We start from the raw sequence: 17,261 nt of genomic DNA on the forward strand, positions 1-17,261 counted from the left end.
TGCCATATTTGCCAAAAGTTTCTTTCAAAATACCCTCAGTGTTTTCGTATGTTCAATGGTGACCTGTAGCTGCAAATCCTTTTATTTTCAGAGAATGCCAAAAGCTATTTTAAAAATAAAGGTATATATTTTCTCAAAGATTCCAGAGACTTTGCAATTTATGTGGGAAGCTCCGAGCCTGGACGTGAAGGACAATTCACTTTAGATGAAAAAGTTTGATGCGGTGTCTCACTCCTGTAATCCCAGCACTTTAGGAGGCTGAGGCAGGTGGATCACGAGGTCAGGAGTTCGAGACCAGACTGGCCAGTATGGTGAAACCCCGTCTCTACTAAAAATACAAAAAATTAGGCCGAGTGTGGTGGCACACACCTGTAATCCCAGCTACTCGGGAGGCTGAGGCAGGAGAATCGCTTGAACCTGGGAAGTGCTTGAACCTGGAAGAATTGCTTGAACCTGGGATGTTGCAGTGAGCCGAGATCATGTCACTGCACTCCAGCTGGGTGACACAGTGAGACTCTGTCTCAAAAAAAAAAAAAAAAAAAAAGGAAAGGAAAATAAAAAGTTTGAAATGCAAACACAAATGGCTTTTACACATCTATTCAACCACACTTGCAAAAGAAATTAAAATTAAAATTCTGCTGGCATGCCATTAAATTAAAATTAAAATTCTGCTGCCATGCCATTTTTCACCTATGAGCTTGTCAAAACCTGGAAGCCTCATAACCCACTCTGCTACTGAAGCTGAGGGAGGCAGGGGAATGGTTAGTGGGAATGCATATTATTAAAATCCCTATCAAGGGCAATGTGACATTATCTACCAAAATTTCTGCTTTGCTCCAGCAATTCCTGTTCTAGAAACATCCTACAGATATACTTGCATGTATGGGCAGCAGCATACATATGATGCTATATAATTGCAGCATTGTTTATAAAAACAAAGGATTGGAAAAACCCTACATGCTAATCAATAGGGTACTGGTTATCTATCTTAAGGTCCAGGGAATATCATGCAGCTGTAAAAGAAAAAAAAAAAAGAACAAGAAAGGACTCAATTAACTTATATGGAATGTCTCCAAGGTACAATGGAAAATGAGGAAAAGCAAGGTGTGGAACACTGGATACTGGATACTACAATTTGTATAGAAAGAGCAGGAAATGGGCCAGGCACAATGTCTCACGCCTGTAATCCCAACACTTTGGGAGGCCGAGGCGGGCGGATCACCTGAGGTCAGGAGTTCAAGACCAGCCTGGCCAACATGGTGAAACCCTGTCTCTACTGAAAATACAAAAATTAGCCAGGCGTGGTGGTACATGCCTGTAATCCCAGCTAATAGGGAGGCTGAGGCAGGAGAATTGCTTGAACCCAGGAGGCGGAAGTAGCAGTGAGCTGAGATCGCACCATTGCACTCCAGCCTGAGCGACAGAGCGAGACTCTGTCTTAAAAAAAAGAAAAAGAAAGCGGGGGAATAACAATTTACATTCCTATTTGCTTACTTATGCATCAAAAAAGTGGGAATGCAGGGCGTGGTGGTTCACGCCCAGCACTTTGGGTGGCCAAGGTGGGAGGATTGCTTGAGGCCAGGAGTTCAAGACTAGCCTGGGCAATATAGTGAGACCCTATCTCTATTAAAAAAAAAATTGCAATTACCTGGGTGTGGTGGCGCACCTCTGTAGCCCCAGCTACTCAGGGGGTTGAGGTGGGAGGGTCCCTTGAGCCCAGGAGGCTGCAGTGGGCTATGATTGCACCAATGTACTCCAGCCTGAGCAACAGAGTAAGACCTTGATGACAGAAAGACAAGAAAGACAAGAAGGGCAGAAGGGAGGGAGGGAGGGAGGGAGGGAGGAAGGAAGGAAGGAAGGAAGGAAGGAAGGAAGGAAGGAAGGAAGGAAGGAGGGAAGGAAAGATGTACAAAACACTAAAAATTCTGACTAGCCATGGAAAGGAATGAGAAAATGATGGAGTGGGAAGGGGAGTTTTCACTTTACCTTTTTTTTTTTTTTTTTTTTTTGAGATGGAGTCTTTCTCTATCGCCCAGGCTGGAGTGCAGTGGTGCAATCTCGGCTCACTGCAATCTCCGCCTTCAGGGTTCACGCCATTCTACTGCCTCAGCCTCCCGAGTGGCTGGGACTACAGGCACCCGCCACCAGGCCTAGCTAATTTTTTTGTATTTTTAGTAGAGACAGGATTTCACCGTGTTAGCCAGGATGGTCTCGATCGCCTCACCTTTTGATCCGCCTTGACCTCCCAAAGTGCTGGGATTACAGGTGTGAGCCACTGCACCCAGACTCACTTTACCTTTTATACCTTTTGATGTTTGAACCAAGTAAATGTATCAATCAAAAACTGAATTGAAAAATTATTAGAAGCTAAAGATATCTTCAGTGTACACACCTGTTGCCAGGTAAGACTGCCCCAAGAACAGTCAAGAGCTGCCAAACCACCTGTCCTGTGGTTCAGAGTGTCAGCTACTGGCTCAGTGGGGCTGGTTTGTCTGGTTGGAGGTGTGACATCTTATGCTAACAGGCGCCCAAGGAGTAAGGGTTAAAAGTTTAATGTTCTCAGCGTTCCTGAGGTCCTGAGCATTTCTCTGGCCCTGTCACTGAATGTGCTTATTTTGATTCCCCCTTCTCTTCTTTTCCTCTTTGTTTTCAAATAAAATCTTTTGTTTTAAGCAACCATCATGTGGTCAGGGCACTACAGGACAATACCATTACACAGACAGAGATAGATAGATAGATAGATAGATAGATAGATAGATAGATAGATAGATAGATAGATAGATAGACAGACAGACAGATAGATAGACAGAGGGCCGGGCGCGGTGGCTCACGCTTGTAATCCCAGCACTTTGGGAGGCCGAGGCGGGCGGATCACGAGGTCAGGAGATCGAGACCACGGTGAAACCCCGTCTCTACTAAAAATACAAAAAAATTAGCCGGGCGTGGTGGCGGGCGCCTGTAGTCCCAGCTACTCGGAGAGGCTGAGGCAGGAGAATGGCGTGAACCCGGGAGGCGGAGCTTGCAGCGAGCCGAGATCGCGCCACTGCACTCCAGCCTGGGCGACAGAGCCAGACTCCGTCTCCAAAAAAAAAAAAAAAGATACATAGATAGTAGATAGATATATAGATAGATAGAGGGATGGATGCCTAGGGTTAAACTTATTTGCTCTTCTCTTCCTCCCCTTGTCCAGAGGCACCCCAACCCCTGCCACACACACACACAGCCACTTCCCATCCTCATAATAACCTTTAACTGTAATACACACTTACACAGTCTGAGCCTACCAGTCAAGCTTAAGGATCCATAGCATTGCCAGCAGGGCCCTGATGAGGGTTGCCAGGATCCTGGGCAGGCATATTAGAGACCTCTGTGCCCCTCAGAAACAGTTCCATAACCTCTCCCCTCACTGAACCCTGTGTGACTCACAAGACCACTCAGCTGCTATCTCCTTTTGACCTCCTCGTCAGTATAAATGTCCTTTTTGGGTCCAGGTGCAGTGGCTCATGCCTGTAACCCCAACACTTCAGGAGGCTGAGGCAAGCGGATCATGAGGTCAGGAGTTCGAAACTAGCCTGGCCAACATGGTGAAACCCCGTCTCTACTACAAATACAAAAATTAGCCAGGCGTGGTGGCGTGCACCTGTAATCCCAGCTACTCGGGAGGCAGAGGCAGGAGGATCGCTTGAACCCAGGAGGTAGAGGTTACAATGAGCCGAGATTGTGCCACTACACTTCAACCTGGGTGACAGAGCGAGACCCCATCTCAAAAAAAAAAACTCCTTTTTCAGGGACACACAATAAACAACTTTGCCTCACCCTTACAACTCCTCCTACCGGGATAAATTAACTCCACAGCTCATTCTCAGCACAAACCACTTGCAGTTCCCAATACGCAGTGGGGTGCAGGCCTGGGCCTTTGCTTATGAGCCTCACTCCGCCTGAAACACACTCCCCCCACCCCCAACCCCAACTCCCACTCCATCCCATCTACCCGGAAAACTCCTACCTAGCTTTTCATAAACAGTATAATTCCAGGGTTACCTCTGAAGACTTCCTTGCTCAAGGGAACTGCCGGCTCCTAAGCCGCCCCCCCATCCCCCACAAAGCATCCATCGGTGACACTTGATTATGCTTATGTGGTCACATCTGTCTCCTCCTCAACGAAGTGCTCCTTCAGGGGAGGCTAGATCTTATAGATCTTGGTATCTCCAGTGCCTGACACAGAATTCAGTAAACAGTAAGAGCTGGAGAAATATTTGGAGAATGAGTGAATGAATGAACCTGACAGCTTGGTGTTTAGAAAAAAGTTGAGTCTAATCAACTCGGGGTGTGGAATCTAGCTATAATCCCTGCTTTGCTATGTCTGAAGGCTTCAAAATGATCCTAAAGGGACCTTTTTCAAATCCAGGAAGAGGAATGTGGGCAGCAAGCGAGAGAGAGAGCAGTCAGACTAGGCTGCAGGGTGAAGGCAAGGCACCCAACAGACACGTTAAGACAAAGGGGGCCGGGCACAGTGGCTCACGCCTGTAATCCCAGTACTTTGGGAGGCCGAGGTGGGCAGAACACGAGGTCCAGAGATTGAGACCATCCTGGCTAACACGGTGAAACCCCGTCTCTACTAAAAATACAAAAGGAAATTAGCCGGGCATGGTGGCAGGAGCCTGTAGTCCCAGCTACTCAGGAGGCTGAGGCAGGAGAATGGCATGAACCCGGGAGGCGGAGCTTGCAGTGAGCCGAGATGGCGCCACTGCACTCCAGCCTGGGTGACAGAGCGAGACTCCGTCTCAAAAAAAAAAGAGAGAGAGAAAGGGATGACCAGGCTTGGTGGCTCACACCTGTAATCCCAGCACTTTGGGAGGCCGAGGTGGGCAGATCACTTGAGGTCTGGAGTTCGAGACCATCCTGGCCAACGTGGTGAAACCCCATCTCTACCAAAAATAAAAAAATCAGCCAGCCGGGAGTAATGGCTCATGCCTGTAATCTCAGCTACTCAGAAGGCTGAGGCAGGAGAATTGCTTGAACCCGGGAGGCAGAGGTTGCAGTGAGCCAATATTGTGCCACTGTACTCCAGCTTGGGTGACAGAACGAGACTCTGCGTCAAAAAAAAAACAGATAGGGATGTTTCTAACTAGGCTACTGGCCATTTGCATCTGTATGGACAATTTGTACCCTGCAAATTTTCACACTGTATCAAGTGTTATGCTGTATGGAGAGTGGGCTGAAGGTTTAATTTTTTTTTTTTTTTTTGAGACAGAGTCTTGCTCTGTCTCCCAGGCTGAAGTGCAGTGGCACGATCTCCGCTCACTGCAAGCTCCGCCTCCCAGGTTCATGCGATTCTCCTGCCTCAGCCTCCCAAGTAGCTGGGATTACAGGTGCACACCACCACGCCCGGCTAATTTTTGTTTTCTTAGTAGAGTTGGGGTTTCGCCATGCTGGCCAGGCTGGTCTTAAACTTCTGGCCTTAACTTCTGACCTCAAGTCTGCCTGCCTCGGCCTCCCAAAGTGCTAGGATTACAGGCGTGAGCCACCACGCCCAGCCTGAAAGTTTCATTTTGAGACTAGATATTGAACAGAGGGAGAAAGGAAGGAAGGCCTGGGAGGGTAGGGTGTCAGCAGAGGATTCGAGGGCTGAGGAAACAGAGAGGGCCTTGGTGGGAAGAGAGGAAGACGATGGGGACACCCGAACAGGAAGGGAGTTGGGAAACTAGTAAGGACAGTAGGAAGAAAGAGGAGTGACAATGTGAAGGCCAGAAAGGCAGGCAAGGTAGGAAGGCAGGCACCTTCGGCAGCTCCCTAGGACTTCCAGACCCGAATCACATTCAGCTCAGCCCTAGAGCCCCTGGGCTCCCCTCTGAATGCCTCTCTTCAGCAGCAAGGACCTGGTTCCTGGAAAACGCCAGTCACGCTGCTTCACACCTCCAAGCCTTCCTTCAAGCAATTCCCACTGCCTTGTGGAGCCAATGTTAACATTCTTCCAATTCCAGTCAATGCTGACCTCACCCCAGAAGTCTTCCCTGACCCCAGAGCTCCCTTCTGCTCCTGAATCACAGAGGCAGCAAGGGCAGCTGGCTCAGCCAGCACTTTTCCTGTGGTCTCGCGGCTGTTGATTTCCTTGTCTATCTCTCCTTGTAGACAGTAAACTTCCTGCAGGCACAAACTTTGACCTATTTTGCATCGCCAGTGTCTAGTTTCAGGGCCGGCCCAGGAAAGATGCCTCGTAAATATTTGTTGAAAAGAGTCGCAGCAGAGGAATTCTTGCTGAATTTTTCAGTTATGAGGGCTACTTCCTTCACAGCATATTTAAGAACACAACTATTTTTAAATCATATAAACGTATGTTCCTTGCTGACCATCCTCTGGGCAGTCCTGACTATGAGGTTCCCACAAATTGGGGCCATATACAGTTCCCAGAAGAGGCCGGGGAGCAGCTTGCACGGGTTCTGCTGTGACTTATGGGTCTTGTATAACCTTGCACCAAGTTCCTCTCATTTCTCTGTGGCTGAGTTGCCCAATCTGTAAAATGGGGACAATAATACCAGCAACAACAGGGCCATTTTGTGGATTAAAAGAATTCATGATGTAAAGTGTAGAGAAGAGCGTCCCCACATTCAGAAGGCTCACTACGTCTTCGGTATTCTTGTGAAACGCATGTCCTCTGTCACTGTGACACCCGTGTCATTCATTCAGCAGAAGCCGTTCAGCGCCGGTGCCTGCTGCACTGCCGCTGCCTCAGAAACCATTTGCAGGGGCCACGCGCGGTGGCTCACGCCTGTAATCCCAGCACTTTGGGAGGCTGAGGCGGGAGGATTGCCTGAGGTCGAGAGTTCGAGACCAGCCTGGCCAACATGGTGAAACCTCGTCTCTACTAAAAATGCAAAAATTAGCCGGGCGTGGTGGCGGGCGCCTGTAATCCCAGCTACTCAGCAGGCTGAGGCAGAATCGTTTGAACCCGGAAGGCGGAGGTTGCAGTGAGTGGAGATCGTGCCAGTGCGCTGCAGCCTGAGCAACAAGAGCGAAACTGTCTCAAAAAGAAGAAAAAGGCACAAAAAAAGAAGAAGAAGAAGAAGAAAAGAAAGAAACCATTTGCAGGGAGCGCACGGCTTCCGTCTGGTCCTGAACTGGACGCAAACAGGCCGAGCATTTAGAAACCCGCGCAGCTCCCCGTACGGAGAGGCTTCCTCTCGCCCGGCTCCTTCGAAGCGTGGTCTGGACCAGCACCTCCCACAGCACTGGGGGCGCCTTAGAAACGCGGCCTTGGACCTATTTCCGCGGGGATAGGGGGTGATCGGTGGCCTCCGTCCTCGCAAGAAATCTCTGGCGGGCCCCGCGGTGCGGTCAGCAGACGCCGAGGTGCAGGGGCGGTGGCCGGCGTCGCAATGGAGCTTGTTAAAGGACCGGCACTCTGGCCGCGCCCACGCCACGGGCGGGCGGGGACGGTGAGTGCAGGGACCCAGGCGACCGGCCGGCCGGCGTCCCCGCGCCTCCTGGCGGCCAGAAGCAGGGCCTGCCCTTCCCCGGCTAAGGGGTGCCGGCCCCCGCCCCGGCACCTGGGAGTGAAGGTACCAGGGGGGGTCTCCTGGGCGGTCTCCTGGGGCCGCTCGTTCCTTCATCACCCCCAGGGGCAGTTGGACCCTGAGCAGCCGTAGCCAATCGCCCGGGGACTACCCTACCCAGAGGATTCAGCGGCAGCACCCGGGTCTCGGAAGGGAGACACTAGGACCTGGAAGAGGGGAGTTTTGCAATCCCTCGCAGTTCCCCTCCTAGCCAGTAGGTGACACTAGCCATAAATTTATTTCCCAGTTTACTCCTCTCGCTCAAACTCCGCGCCCCTCTCGCTCCGAGGGACATAGGTCTCGCGAGATCTTTCGTAAACTTACAGAACCGGAAGCAGCCTGTAGTTCTCTTCCCTTTTGCGGCCATCACCGAAGCCGGAGCGGGTAAGGATTCGGCGGGTAAGCGGGTGTAATCCGCAGCCATCCGTTCTTGGGCATGGTGGCTTCCGACCGCGGGGACCCCGAGAGTCTCTTGTCGACCGAGTAGCAGCCAGGAAGGAGAGGCTGGGTGGTTTTTTACCTGTTGCTCCCTTAAATCAAGGGCCGCCGGGCCGGAGAGGGACGGAGGGACCGGGGATTTGGGGACTCGAAAACGAGCTGAGGGAAGGGAGCCTGTGGAAATAGACTGGAGTCTGGGTAGTGTCGTTTCCTAGAGAATGGTCTCGAAGTAACCTCTCGGTAAAGCCTTCACGGAACTTCCAGACTACAGTTGCCCACTGGGAGGCTTTTAGGACCTGAGACGTGTGCAGGCTTTCCCAGGTTCGGGATGGTGGGCCTTATTCATTTTGGAGGGGCTATATGTATTCACTCTTAAGCCCGTAGAAGATGAACGTTGATTGTACCTTCTAAAACGTGAGGTTATAGTTAATTGCGTTGTCGGTCTGCTCAGCAGAGATGTGAGTCCAGTCTTGATTCCCTCAGGCACTACTTGAGGAGTTGGGAGAGTGTAACTAAAAGGTCTTGTAACTAGGACAAGTGTTTTTGATGCAAAAGTCTTTAGTCCGTAAACATATACGGAAAACACCCGAATAAAGCAAAAAATAAAAAGTTTCGAGCTTCGATTGATAGGCCCTTCTGATCAAGCAGTTTTTGTTGAAGTTGCACAACACGACAGTACCTATGATCATTCTGGACTATCAAGATAAAATCATTGCGGTTATTTGTTTCGAAGCTGGATGAGATTTTGGTCATCTAAGTCTTTTTAACTTTTTATTTAGCCAAAATGAAGTTTAATCCCTTTGTGACTTCCGACCGAAGCAAGAATCGCAAAAGGCATTTCAATGCACCTTCCCACATTCGAAGGAAGATTATGTCTTCCCCTCTTTCCAAGGAGCTGAGACAGAAGTACAACGTGCGATCCATGCCCATCCGAAAGGATGATGAAGTTCAGGTGTGTATCCCTACTTGTTTTCATTGTCTTGATGGATATTTTACGCACTTAGCTTAGAAGAGGGATTGCATTCCTGAGAAAGATGCTTCTGAGACTCTTGCTCCCAAAGAGTGGCAAGATGAGTTGAGCCAGGGACCAAAAAACAATAAGTAAGCTGCTTTTCAGTTTTTAATTGTATTATTTGGTGAAAATCAATTTTTTTTTTTGAGAGAGAAAGTCTCGCTCTTGTCCCCCAGGCTGGAGTGCAATGGTGCGATCTCAGCTCACTGCAACCTTCACCTCCTGGGTTTAAGTGATTCTCCTGCCTCAGCCTCCCAAGTAGCTGGGATTACAGGCACCCGCCACCATGCTTGGCTAATTTTTGTGTTTTTAGTAGAGACGGGGTTTCACCATGTTGGGCAGGCTGGTCTCGAACTCCTGACATCAGGTGATCCACCCGCCTCAGCCTCCCAAAGTGTTGGGATTACGGGCGTGAGCCACCGCGCCCAGCTGAGACAGGGTCTCACTCTTACCCAGACTGGAGTGCAGTTGCGTGGTCGTGGCTCTTCTGGGCTCAAGTGATGCTCCTATGTGGGACCTTTTTTTGTTTTTGTACAGAGGGGTCTCCAACTCCTGGGGATCCTGCTGGAAAATCAGTTTTCTCAAACGTCAGATGATGTGACCATAATGAGGTGACATAATCAGAACATTGCTTTGGGATTATCCTTTTATCAATATATTGTGACTACCCAACAGGCTCATTTTGCCTGCTGTCCAGATAGAGCCGATTTATCTAGACAGGAATTGTAATAGAGAAAGAGTTTAATTCATGCAGAGCCAGAATGGGAGACCAGAGTTTATTACTCAAATCAGTCTCCCAGAAAATTTAGGGACTGGAGTTTTTTTAAGGATAATTTGGCGGGTAGGGGGCCAGGGAGTGGGGCGTGTTGATAGGTCGCATCAGAGGTGAAGGCATAAGGAGTTGAAGCTGTCTTCTTGCTCTGAGTTGGTTCCTGGATGGGGGCCACAAGATCAGATGAGCCAGTTTATTGATCTGGATGGCACCAGCGGATCCATCAGTGCAGGGTCTGAAAAAAAAAATCAGGCAAATCTTAGGCTTTACAGTGTGTTATCCCTAGGAGCAATTGGGGAAGCCTCTAGCTGCCTAAACTGTAATTTCTAGTCTTGCGCTAATTTGTTAGTCCTACAAAGGCAGTCTGGTACCCAGGCTAGAAGGGGGTTTGTTTCAGGAAAGGACTGTTAGCGTCTTTGTTTCAAAGTTAAACTGTAGACTGTGTTCTTCCCAAAGTTAGTTTGGTCTGCACCCAGGAATGAACAAGGACATATTTGGTCATTGAAGAGGCAGTTGAGGACCAGTAAACAGAATTGCTCCAAATCTAGATTCAGGAACTGTAACTGAAGCATAGTCATATTATCGTTTGCGCTTACAGGTAAATAATTTGTTGGATCTATTTAGGTGAAGGTTTCTATAAATGACCCTTAGGTGTAATCTGTAGTGCAGCTAGTGATTAAAGAATTCAGGCAGTCTCTAAAGCCATTTACATACACATCATCAATATTTTTTCATGCCTATTTCAAAAAGATGAAATGGGTTCCCAGATAAGCAGTGTGGGTTGAGAACAGCCGTTGGTCCCTGCTGCAGTAGTGCTAAACTTGCCAGTAGACCTTGAAAACAGTCATCTCTGTTTTCAATACATATCAATGCAAGAAAGTCACAAACTGGGAAGAAGAATCTTCTGTTCAGAAACACTTGTCCTCACAAACTGAGAACCACTAGGATTCCTGTCCGTTAACCTTTGGGAAAGAATTGGTTTGTTCCCTTAAGCATTTGTTGCTGCCCTCTGACTAGCACTAGGTTGGACACATTAATGGGTTCAGATTTAAATACTCTTGGTCTGTTGCTGCTTTTGAGATGGAGTAACAAATTCCTTGTTGTCAACTTCTTACAGGTGGCTGAAGTGGGCTCTTTTTTTTAACCTTTTAATATAATGATAGGGTGAATGGTGTATGCGTGAGTTTGTTTACTTGATTTACAAGGTTAATCTTTTATTCAAATATTTGTTACTTTTGAATTTGCACTTAGGTTGTACGAGGACACTATAAAGGTCAGCAAATTGGCAAAGTAGTCCAGGTTTACAGGAAGAAATATGTTATCTACATCGAACGGGTGCAGCGGGAAAAGGCTAATGGCACAACTGTCCACGTTGGCATTCACCCCAGCAAGGTAGGTGTTTTTGAGAATACTTGAGAGAAGAGGATTATGGCAATCATTGTTGACATGCGATTATTTACAGAACAAGCCCATAGAAATAGTCCTTGATTTTACATGGGCTAGAAAAGAAACATTTTAAAGTAAATACTACTGCATTTGTATTGAAAATTCTAATACCATTTAAAATGTTTCTGACATCAGAGTGTCTTTAACGGTCATTGTGTTTAGTTTGTTTGTTTTTGAGACTTGCTCTGTCACCCAGGCCACAGTGCAGTGGCACAATCTCGGCTCACCACAGCCTCCGCCTCCTGAGTGTAGCTGTGACTACAGTCGTGCACCACTACACCCGGCTAATTTTTGTACTTTTTAGTACAAAATTTCACCATGTTGACCAAAAGGTTTCACCATGTTGGCCAGGCTGGTCTTGAACTCCTGACCTCAGGTGATCTGCCTGACTCAGCCTCCCAAAGTGCTGGGATTAGAGGCATGAGCCACTATGCCCGTCCCATTATGTATATTAAAAAATGTGCTTTTTCTTCAAAAGCTATCAGTAAGCTGATTAACAATCAATAATTCATAGCTCTTAAAATTTGGGAAGTAGGTTTTTGTAAGATGAAACGGCACTTTGGCCCTGGTTTTTCTTTTCTTTTTTTTTGTGACGGGGTCTTGCTCTGTTGCCCAGGCTGGAGTGCAGTGGCGCAATCTCGGCTCACTGCAAGCTCCGCCTCCCAGGTTCACGCCACTCTCCTGCCTCAGCCTCACCAGTAGCTGGGACTACAGGCACCTGCCACCACGCCTGGCTAATTTTTTGTATTTGTTAGTAGAGACGGGGTTTCACCATGTTGGCCAGGATGATCTCGATCTCCTGATCTCGTGATCTGTCCGCCTTGGCCTCCCAAAGTGCTGGGCACCCGGCCAACAAATGTAATGTTTAAACCTCAGAAAAGTCAAAAGGCTGGTATAGTAAAACACCTGTATATTTCTGACCTAGAATTCGCTATTAAAATTTTGTCACGTGTTCTTTATCCATTTTCTTCACCCCCAGTGAATTTACTAAAAAAAGATCATGACACTTCACCTGTAATTACTTCAGTGTATATCTCTTAAGAGTAAGGACTTTCCCATTCCTTAACCTACTCCAGTCATACTTTTCGCTTCTCATCACCAGATAAGTTGTTTTAAAGGTCACCAATTTGGTAGCAGATTCTTAAGTCTTTTTGTACTGTACATGTTAGTGCAGCATGTGACAGTTGATCTTTGAGTAACTCAGTAATCATTTTCATGTCTCATTCCAGTCTTAGGACTCTCTTCTTCCCCTAAACTCTGTACTCAATATCCAATTGGCAATTGCGCAGTTCAACTTAGATATCTAATTAGTATCCCAAACTTGGCATGTTCAAACCGTCATAGTGTATGGCAGCTCTCTATCTTCCTAATTGCTCAGGCCAAAATGTCATTTAGAAATTTTTTTAATACGGGCTCTTGCAGTGTTACCCAGGCTCTGGTCTCAAACTGCTAGCCAGAAGCTATCTTCCCACCTAGGCCTCCCAAAGTGTTGGGATTATAGTTGTGAGCTGCCTTGTCCAACCAAAAATGTCATTTTGACTGGTTTATTATATACCCCACATCAGTTTATAAGATCTGTGGACTGCTGTCTCATTATAATACCTAGAATTCTGTCTGCTCTTTGCCATCACATTGGCCTGTAAGACCTTAACTGATGTGGCCAGGCATAGTGGCTGACGCCTGTAATCCCAACACTTTGGGAGGCCGAGGCAGGCAGATCACTTGAGGTCAAGAGTTCAAGACCAGCCTGGCCAACTGGTGAACCCCATCTCTACTAAAAATACAAAAAAAAAAAAAAAAAGCCAGGCGTGGTGGCACGCGCCTGTAATCCCAGCTACTTAGGAGGCTAAGGCAGGAGAATTGCTTGCACCCGGGAGGCAGAGGTTGCAGTGAGCCAAGATCGCGCCATTGCACTCCAGCCTGGGCAACGAGTGAAAACGCCATCTCAAAAAAAAAAAAATGACCTTAACTGATCTTCCCTTCTGACATCTTTTTCCATTCTATATGTTCTAGTCTGCTTGCCTCCTAGCAGACTAGATTCTAAGAGCCCAGGCCTACTGAGGCAAAATTAGGGCTTGTGACCCAGGTGTATGTTCTAAGCCCTCCGGTTGATTCTTATTCAAGTTTGAGAAACACACCTGTGAAACCTGATAATCTCCTGCCTTTGAACCTTTCGACTTGCTGTTCTCTTCCAGATACTTGTGCATAGATTGCTCACCACTTTAGGTCTCTGTTTGAATGCAGCTTTATCAGTAGGGCTTTGCTTGATCACTCTAGAAAGCCCCTCGGCCTCCTCACACTTGCCTTCTTTCTCTATCAAAGTGATGTAGATTCACTTGTAAATGTTTTCGGGCTCCCTATACTAGAATATGAGTTCAGTGACTGTGGAGATTTATGTTTGGCCTGCATGCTGTATTTCCAGCACCTCTTTTCACCCTTTCCTCGCATTCATAAGACTAAAGTTGGCCGGGTGCGGTGGCTCACGCTTGTAATCCCAGCACTTTGGGAGGCCGAGGCAGGCAGATCACGAGGTCAGGAGATCGAGACCATCCTGGCTAACACGGTGAAACCCCGTCTCTACTAAAAATACAAAAAATTAGCCAGGCGTGGTGGCGGGCGCCTGTGGTCCCAGCTGCTCGGGAGGCTGAGGCAGGAGAATGGCGCAAAACCCGGGAGGCGGAGCTTGCAGTGAGCCGAGAGCGAGCCACTGCACTCCAGCCTGGGCGACAGAGCGAGACTATCTCAAAAAAAAGAAAAATTAAAGTTTATCATAATTTGAATGTCTTTTAGGATTGGAACTGTTGGAGTAAGATCTGTATTGTCATCTTCTCACTAAAGATTTTGCAGGTGGAATTATGTGTGGATGCTACCTTTAATTTCTAGCATTAAAATTCTGAAGATACGGGCCGGGCGCGGTGGCTCACGCTTGTAATCCCAGCACTTTGGGAGGCCGAGGCGGGCGGATCACGAGGTCAGGAGATCGAGACCACGGTGAAACCCCGTCTCTACTAAAAATACAAAAAAATTAGCCGGGCGTGGTGGCGGGCGCCTGTAGTCCCAGCTACTCAGAGAGGCTGAGGCAGGAGAATGGCGTGAACCTGGGAGGCGGAGCTTGCAGTGAGCCAAGATCGCGCCACTGCACTCCAGCCTGGGTGACAGAGCGAGACTCCGTCTCAAAAAAAAAAAAAATTCTGAAGATACTTTATTATTTTTCTGTTTGGGGGTGGGTTTTTTTGTTTGTTTGGTTTTGTTTTGGACAGAGTTTTGCTCTTGTCGCCCACCTGGAAGTGCAATGGTGCGATCTCAGCTCACTGCAACCTCTGCTTCTCGGGTTCAAGCGATTCTCCTGAAGTAGCCTCCTGAGTAGGCATTCACCACCACACCCTGCTATTTTGTTGTTTTTTGAGATGGAGTCTCGCTCGATCGCCCAGGCTAGCGTGCAGTGGCACGATCTCAGCTCACTGCAGCCTCCGCCCCTCAGGGTGCCAGAGATTCTCCTGCCGCAGCCTCCCAGGTAGTTGGGGTTATAGGCATGTGTCACCATGCCCAGATAATTTATTGTATTTTTAGTTGAGAAGGGGTTTCACCGTGTTGGCCAGGCTGGTCTCAAACTCCTGACCTCAGGTGATCCACCTACCTCTGCCTCCCAAAGTGATTGGCACATGAACCACTGCACCCAGCCTGAAGTTACTTTGGAAACAAATATATTTGTATATGACAGCTTGTAAAACTGTAGTGAGAAGAGCAGAATCATATATTTCTCAGTGAAAAAGAAACAAAATTTATAATGAAGCACAGAAGAGGCTTTAAGAATTACTGATACCATCTTGCCTTTTCTCCTTTGTTGGTAGGAAATTAGTAAATAAGCCAGGTTTGATGGCTAAAGAGTGATTTCTGGAGTTTTTTAAAAGTTAAATAATTTTTCTTATTAGGCATCCACCTACCCCAGGTTTGGGAAATGGTATTGAATGTTGGGCTTTCCCTTGTGTTTTAGTGATTATTTAAAGCCTGGGAGTGTTTTTTCTTCTTTTTCTGCAGGTGGTTATCACTAGGCTAAAACTGGACAAAGACCGCAAAAAGATCCTTGAACGGAAAGCCAAATCTCGCCAAGTAGGAAAGGAAAAGGGCAAATACAAGGAAGAAACAATTGAGAAGATGCAGGAATAAAGTAATCCTATATACAAGCTTTGATTAAAACTTGAAACAAAGAGCCTGTGTTTTGTGTGTGGTGATTTAGGACACTCCCTAGTTTTCAGTGGATCAGTCTCTTACCTCTGATTTGTTGGTCTAAAATTTTTCTGAAATCAGGACTGATGAGATTTTTTTTTTTATAGTGGGCAGCAGCATTTGAGGATATATCAGAAGCTGGAGTGGTGTCATTGAGAAGAAGGCGGCCTATAAGAAAAGCTAGTTGGAAACACTTCCTCTTGAACCTTTTTTTTTTTTTTTTTTTTGAGACGGAGTCTCGCTATGTCGCCCAGGCTGGAGTGCAGTGGCTCAATCTTGGCTCACTGCAAGCTCCACCTCCTGGGTTCATGCCATTCTCATGCCTCAGCCTCTCCCTAGTAGCTGGGACTACAGGCGCCCGCCACCACGCCCAGCTAATTTTTTTTTTTTGTATTTTTAGTAGAGACGGGGTTTCACCGTGGTCTCGATCTCCTGACCTCGTGATCCGCCCACCTCGGACTCCCAAAGTGCTGGGATTACAGGCGTGAGCCACCGCGCCCGGCTTGAACCTTTTCACTTTCTTACTATGGATAGGTTACTGTATGGACAGGCTATATTTTTTAACTTACTGTGTAAACGTTTGTATTGCCATTGGATAGGATGTCTTGCTTTCAATAGGGATAAGAAGCTTCCGTGACTTTACAGCTTCTAGATCACTTTTTCAAGCTGTTTGTTCCTCTAGATTGATAGGTCTCAGGTTCAGGTTATCTGATAGACCCATGGGCCCCCTTTACCTTGTTTTCTGCACAAGTGCTGTGTGAGTGCCATCAAACCAAAACCTAATACGTCTTTGAGTTGAAATATGAACAAAACTGCAGCTTCGTCAGGATGAAGTGAAAAGGGGTGAGGTGGCAGCAGTGTGCTCCTGCCGTTCCTCATTTTAAGGATCTAAACAGGATACCTGAAGCCAGTTTACTTTCCAGGCTGAAGACTTGGCAACAACGTGGGAACGGGGAACGGGCCTGAGTTAAGTCACTGGCTTAGCCAAGGTCACAGCTGGCTTCTGGGTGAACAGCGCTGCACGGTGTCCGCAGTGCGGTCCGCTGAGCGAAGAGCGGGAGCTCCTCCTATCCGCGGTGTCTCTAGGGGGCGGGGCTTCCGGCTGGCTCTGACCGGCTTCCGGCGGGGCGAGCGGGAGGTGGGGCGGAGGTGCTGCTGCTCGGGGGCCTGTGGGTGGAGGGGAATTAAGACGCCGCGTCTGGTGTGTCCCTTTCTCCTTCCCGACCTTCCTCAGTCTGCGGCTCTTTTCTCCACCGCGCGCCAACCTCAGCCGTTCAGCCCTGAGCGGGCGGGCGGGCGGACGGGCATGGATCCAGGCGGTGGGAGCAGTCTGCGAAGTCAGGGTAGGAAGGCTACACAAAGGAGGCGACGTCCCAGCCCGGTCCTCAGGAATAAGCGGGCGTGCCCGTGTGGTGTGGACGGTGAGGGGACACTGTATTAAGTGCCTTATCTGCATTATCATTGAATCTTAATAGCAATCGATTGTGATGGGTACTGGCCATCTCCCCGGGTTGCAGATGAGGAAACTGAGGCCCCAGTAACTTTGCTTTAGTCAGTAAATGATAAGTCAGCAAATGAATTCCCAAGCGTAGACTCGGCCATACCGCTGCACTACCTTGCTAAAATAACGACCTACCTGTAAGCGACATTTTTGACTAAATGTCCTTTAAACATCTTTTGTGCTCAGCTCTGTATTCGTGGGCCCTCCAAAGGGGGTACAGGCAGGTAGAAGCCTCCGTCCCTACCTTATAGGTTGTATACATCTGAACTGGTCGACTAAAGATGCAAAGCCAAGTGCTCCAGTGAGTGTGGT

The 17,261-nt window shown here is 48.0% G+C and overlaps 1 protein-coding gene and 2 long non-coding RNA genes across 7 annotated transcripts; 1 reads left to right on the forward strand and 2 right to left on the reverse strand.

The window, feature by feature from the left end:
* Positions 1-105: 105 nt before the first annotated feature.
* On the reverse strand, positions 106-7,425 carry LOC134735264 (uncharacterized). 2 transcript variants are annotated; one of them, XR_010118253.1, is made up of 2 exons: positions 5,781-7,425; positions 106-516 (listed from the first exon to the last, which is right to left on the reverse strand). It is a non-coding gene; the product is annotated as an uncharacterized lncRNA (long non-coding RNA). The 2 variants fall into 2 exon arrangements; XR_010118254.1 differs by having other exon boundaries at positions 106-1,779; positions 5,781-6,309.
* On the forward strand, positions 6,959-15,429 carry RPL26 (ribosomal protein L26). Of its 2 annotated transcripts, XM_055256598.2 has the most exons (5): positions 6,959-7,436; positions 7,801-7,937; positions 8,771-8,943; positions 11,027-11,167; positions 15,260-15,429. In XM_055256598.2, the coding sequence occupies exons 3-5, from the start codon at positions 8,776-8,778 to the stop codon at positions 15,386-15,388; spliced, it is 438 nt and encodes a 145-aa protein (XP_055112573.1). In that variant the 5' UTR covers positions 6,959-7,436; positions 7,801-7,937; positions 8,771-8,775; the 3' UTR covers positions 15,389-15,429. The 2 variants fall into 2 exon arrangements, with proteins under 2 accessions (XP_055112573.1, XP_063485556.1); XM_063629486.1 differs by lacking the exon at positions 6,959-7,436 and having other exon boundaries at positions 7,475-7,952.
* LOC134735265 (uncharacterized) lies at positions 9,761-17,187 on the reverse strand. 3 transcript variants are annotated; one of them, XR_010118256.1, is made up of 3 exons: positions 16,350-17,187; positions 15,494-15,616; positions 9,761-10,010 (listed from the first exon to the last, which is right to left on the reverse strand). It is a non-coding gene; the product is annotated as an uncharacterized lncRNA (long non-coding RNA). The 3 variants fall into 3 exon arrangements; XR_010118257.1 differs by lacking the exon at positions 16,350-17,187 and adding an exon at positions 16,183-16,342; XR_010118255.1 differs by lacking the exon at positions 16,350-17,187 and adding an exon at positions 16,018-16,166.
* Between the last annotated feature and the right edge of the window lie 74 nt (positions 17,188-17,261).

This window comes from Symphalangus syndactylus, chromosome 20 (genome assembly GCF_028878055.3).
Source record: "Symphalangus syndactylus isolate Jambi chromosome 20, NHGRI_mSymSyn1-v2.1_pri, whole genome shotgun sequence".
NCBI lineage: Eukaryota > Metazoa > Chordata > Mammalia > Primates > Hylobatidae > Symphalangus > Symphalangus syndactylus.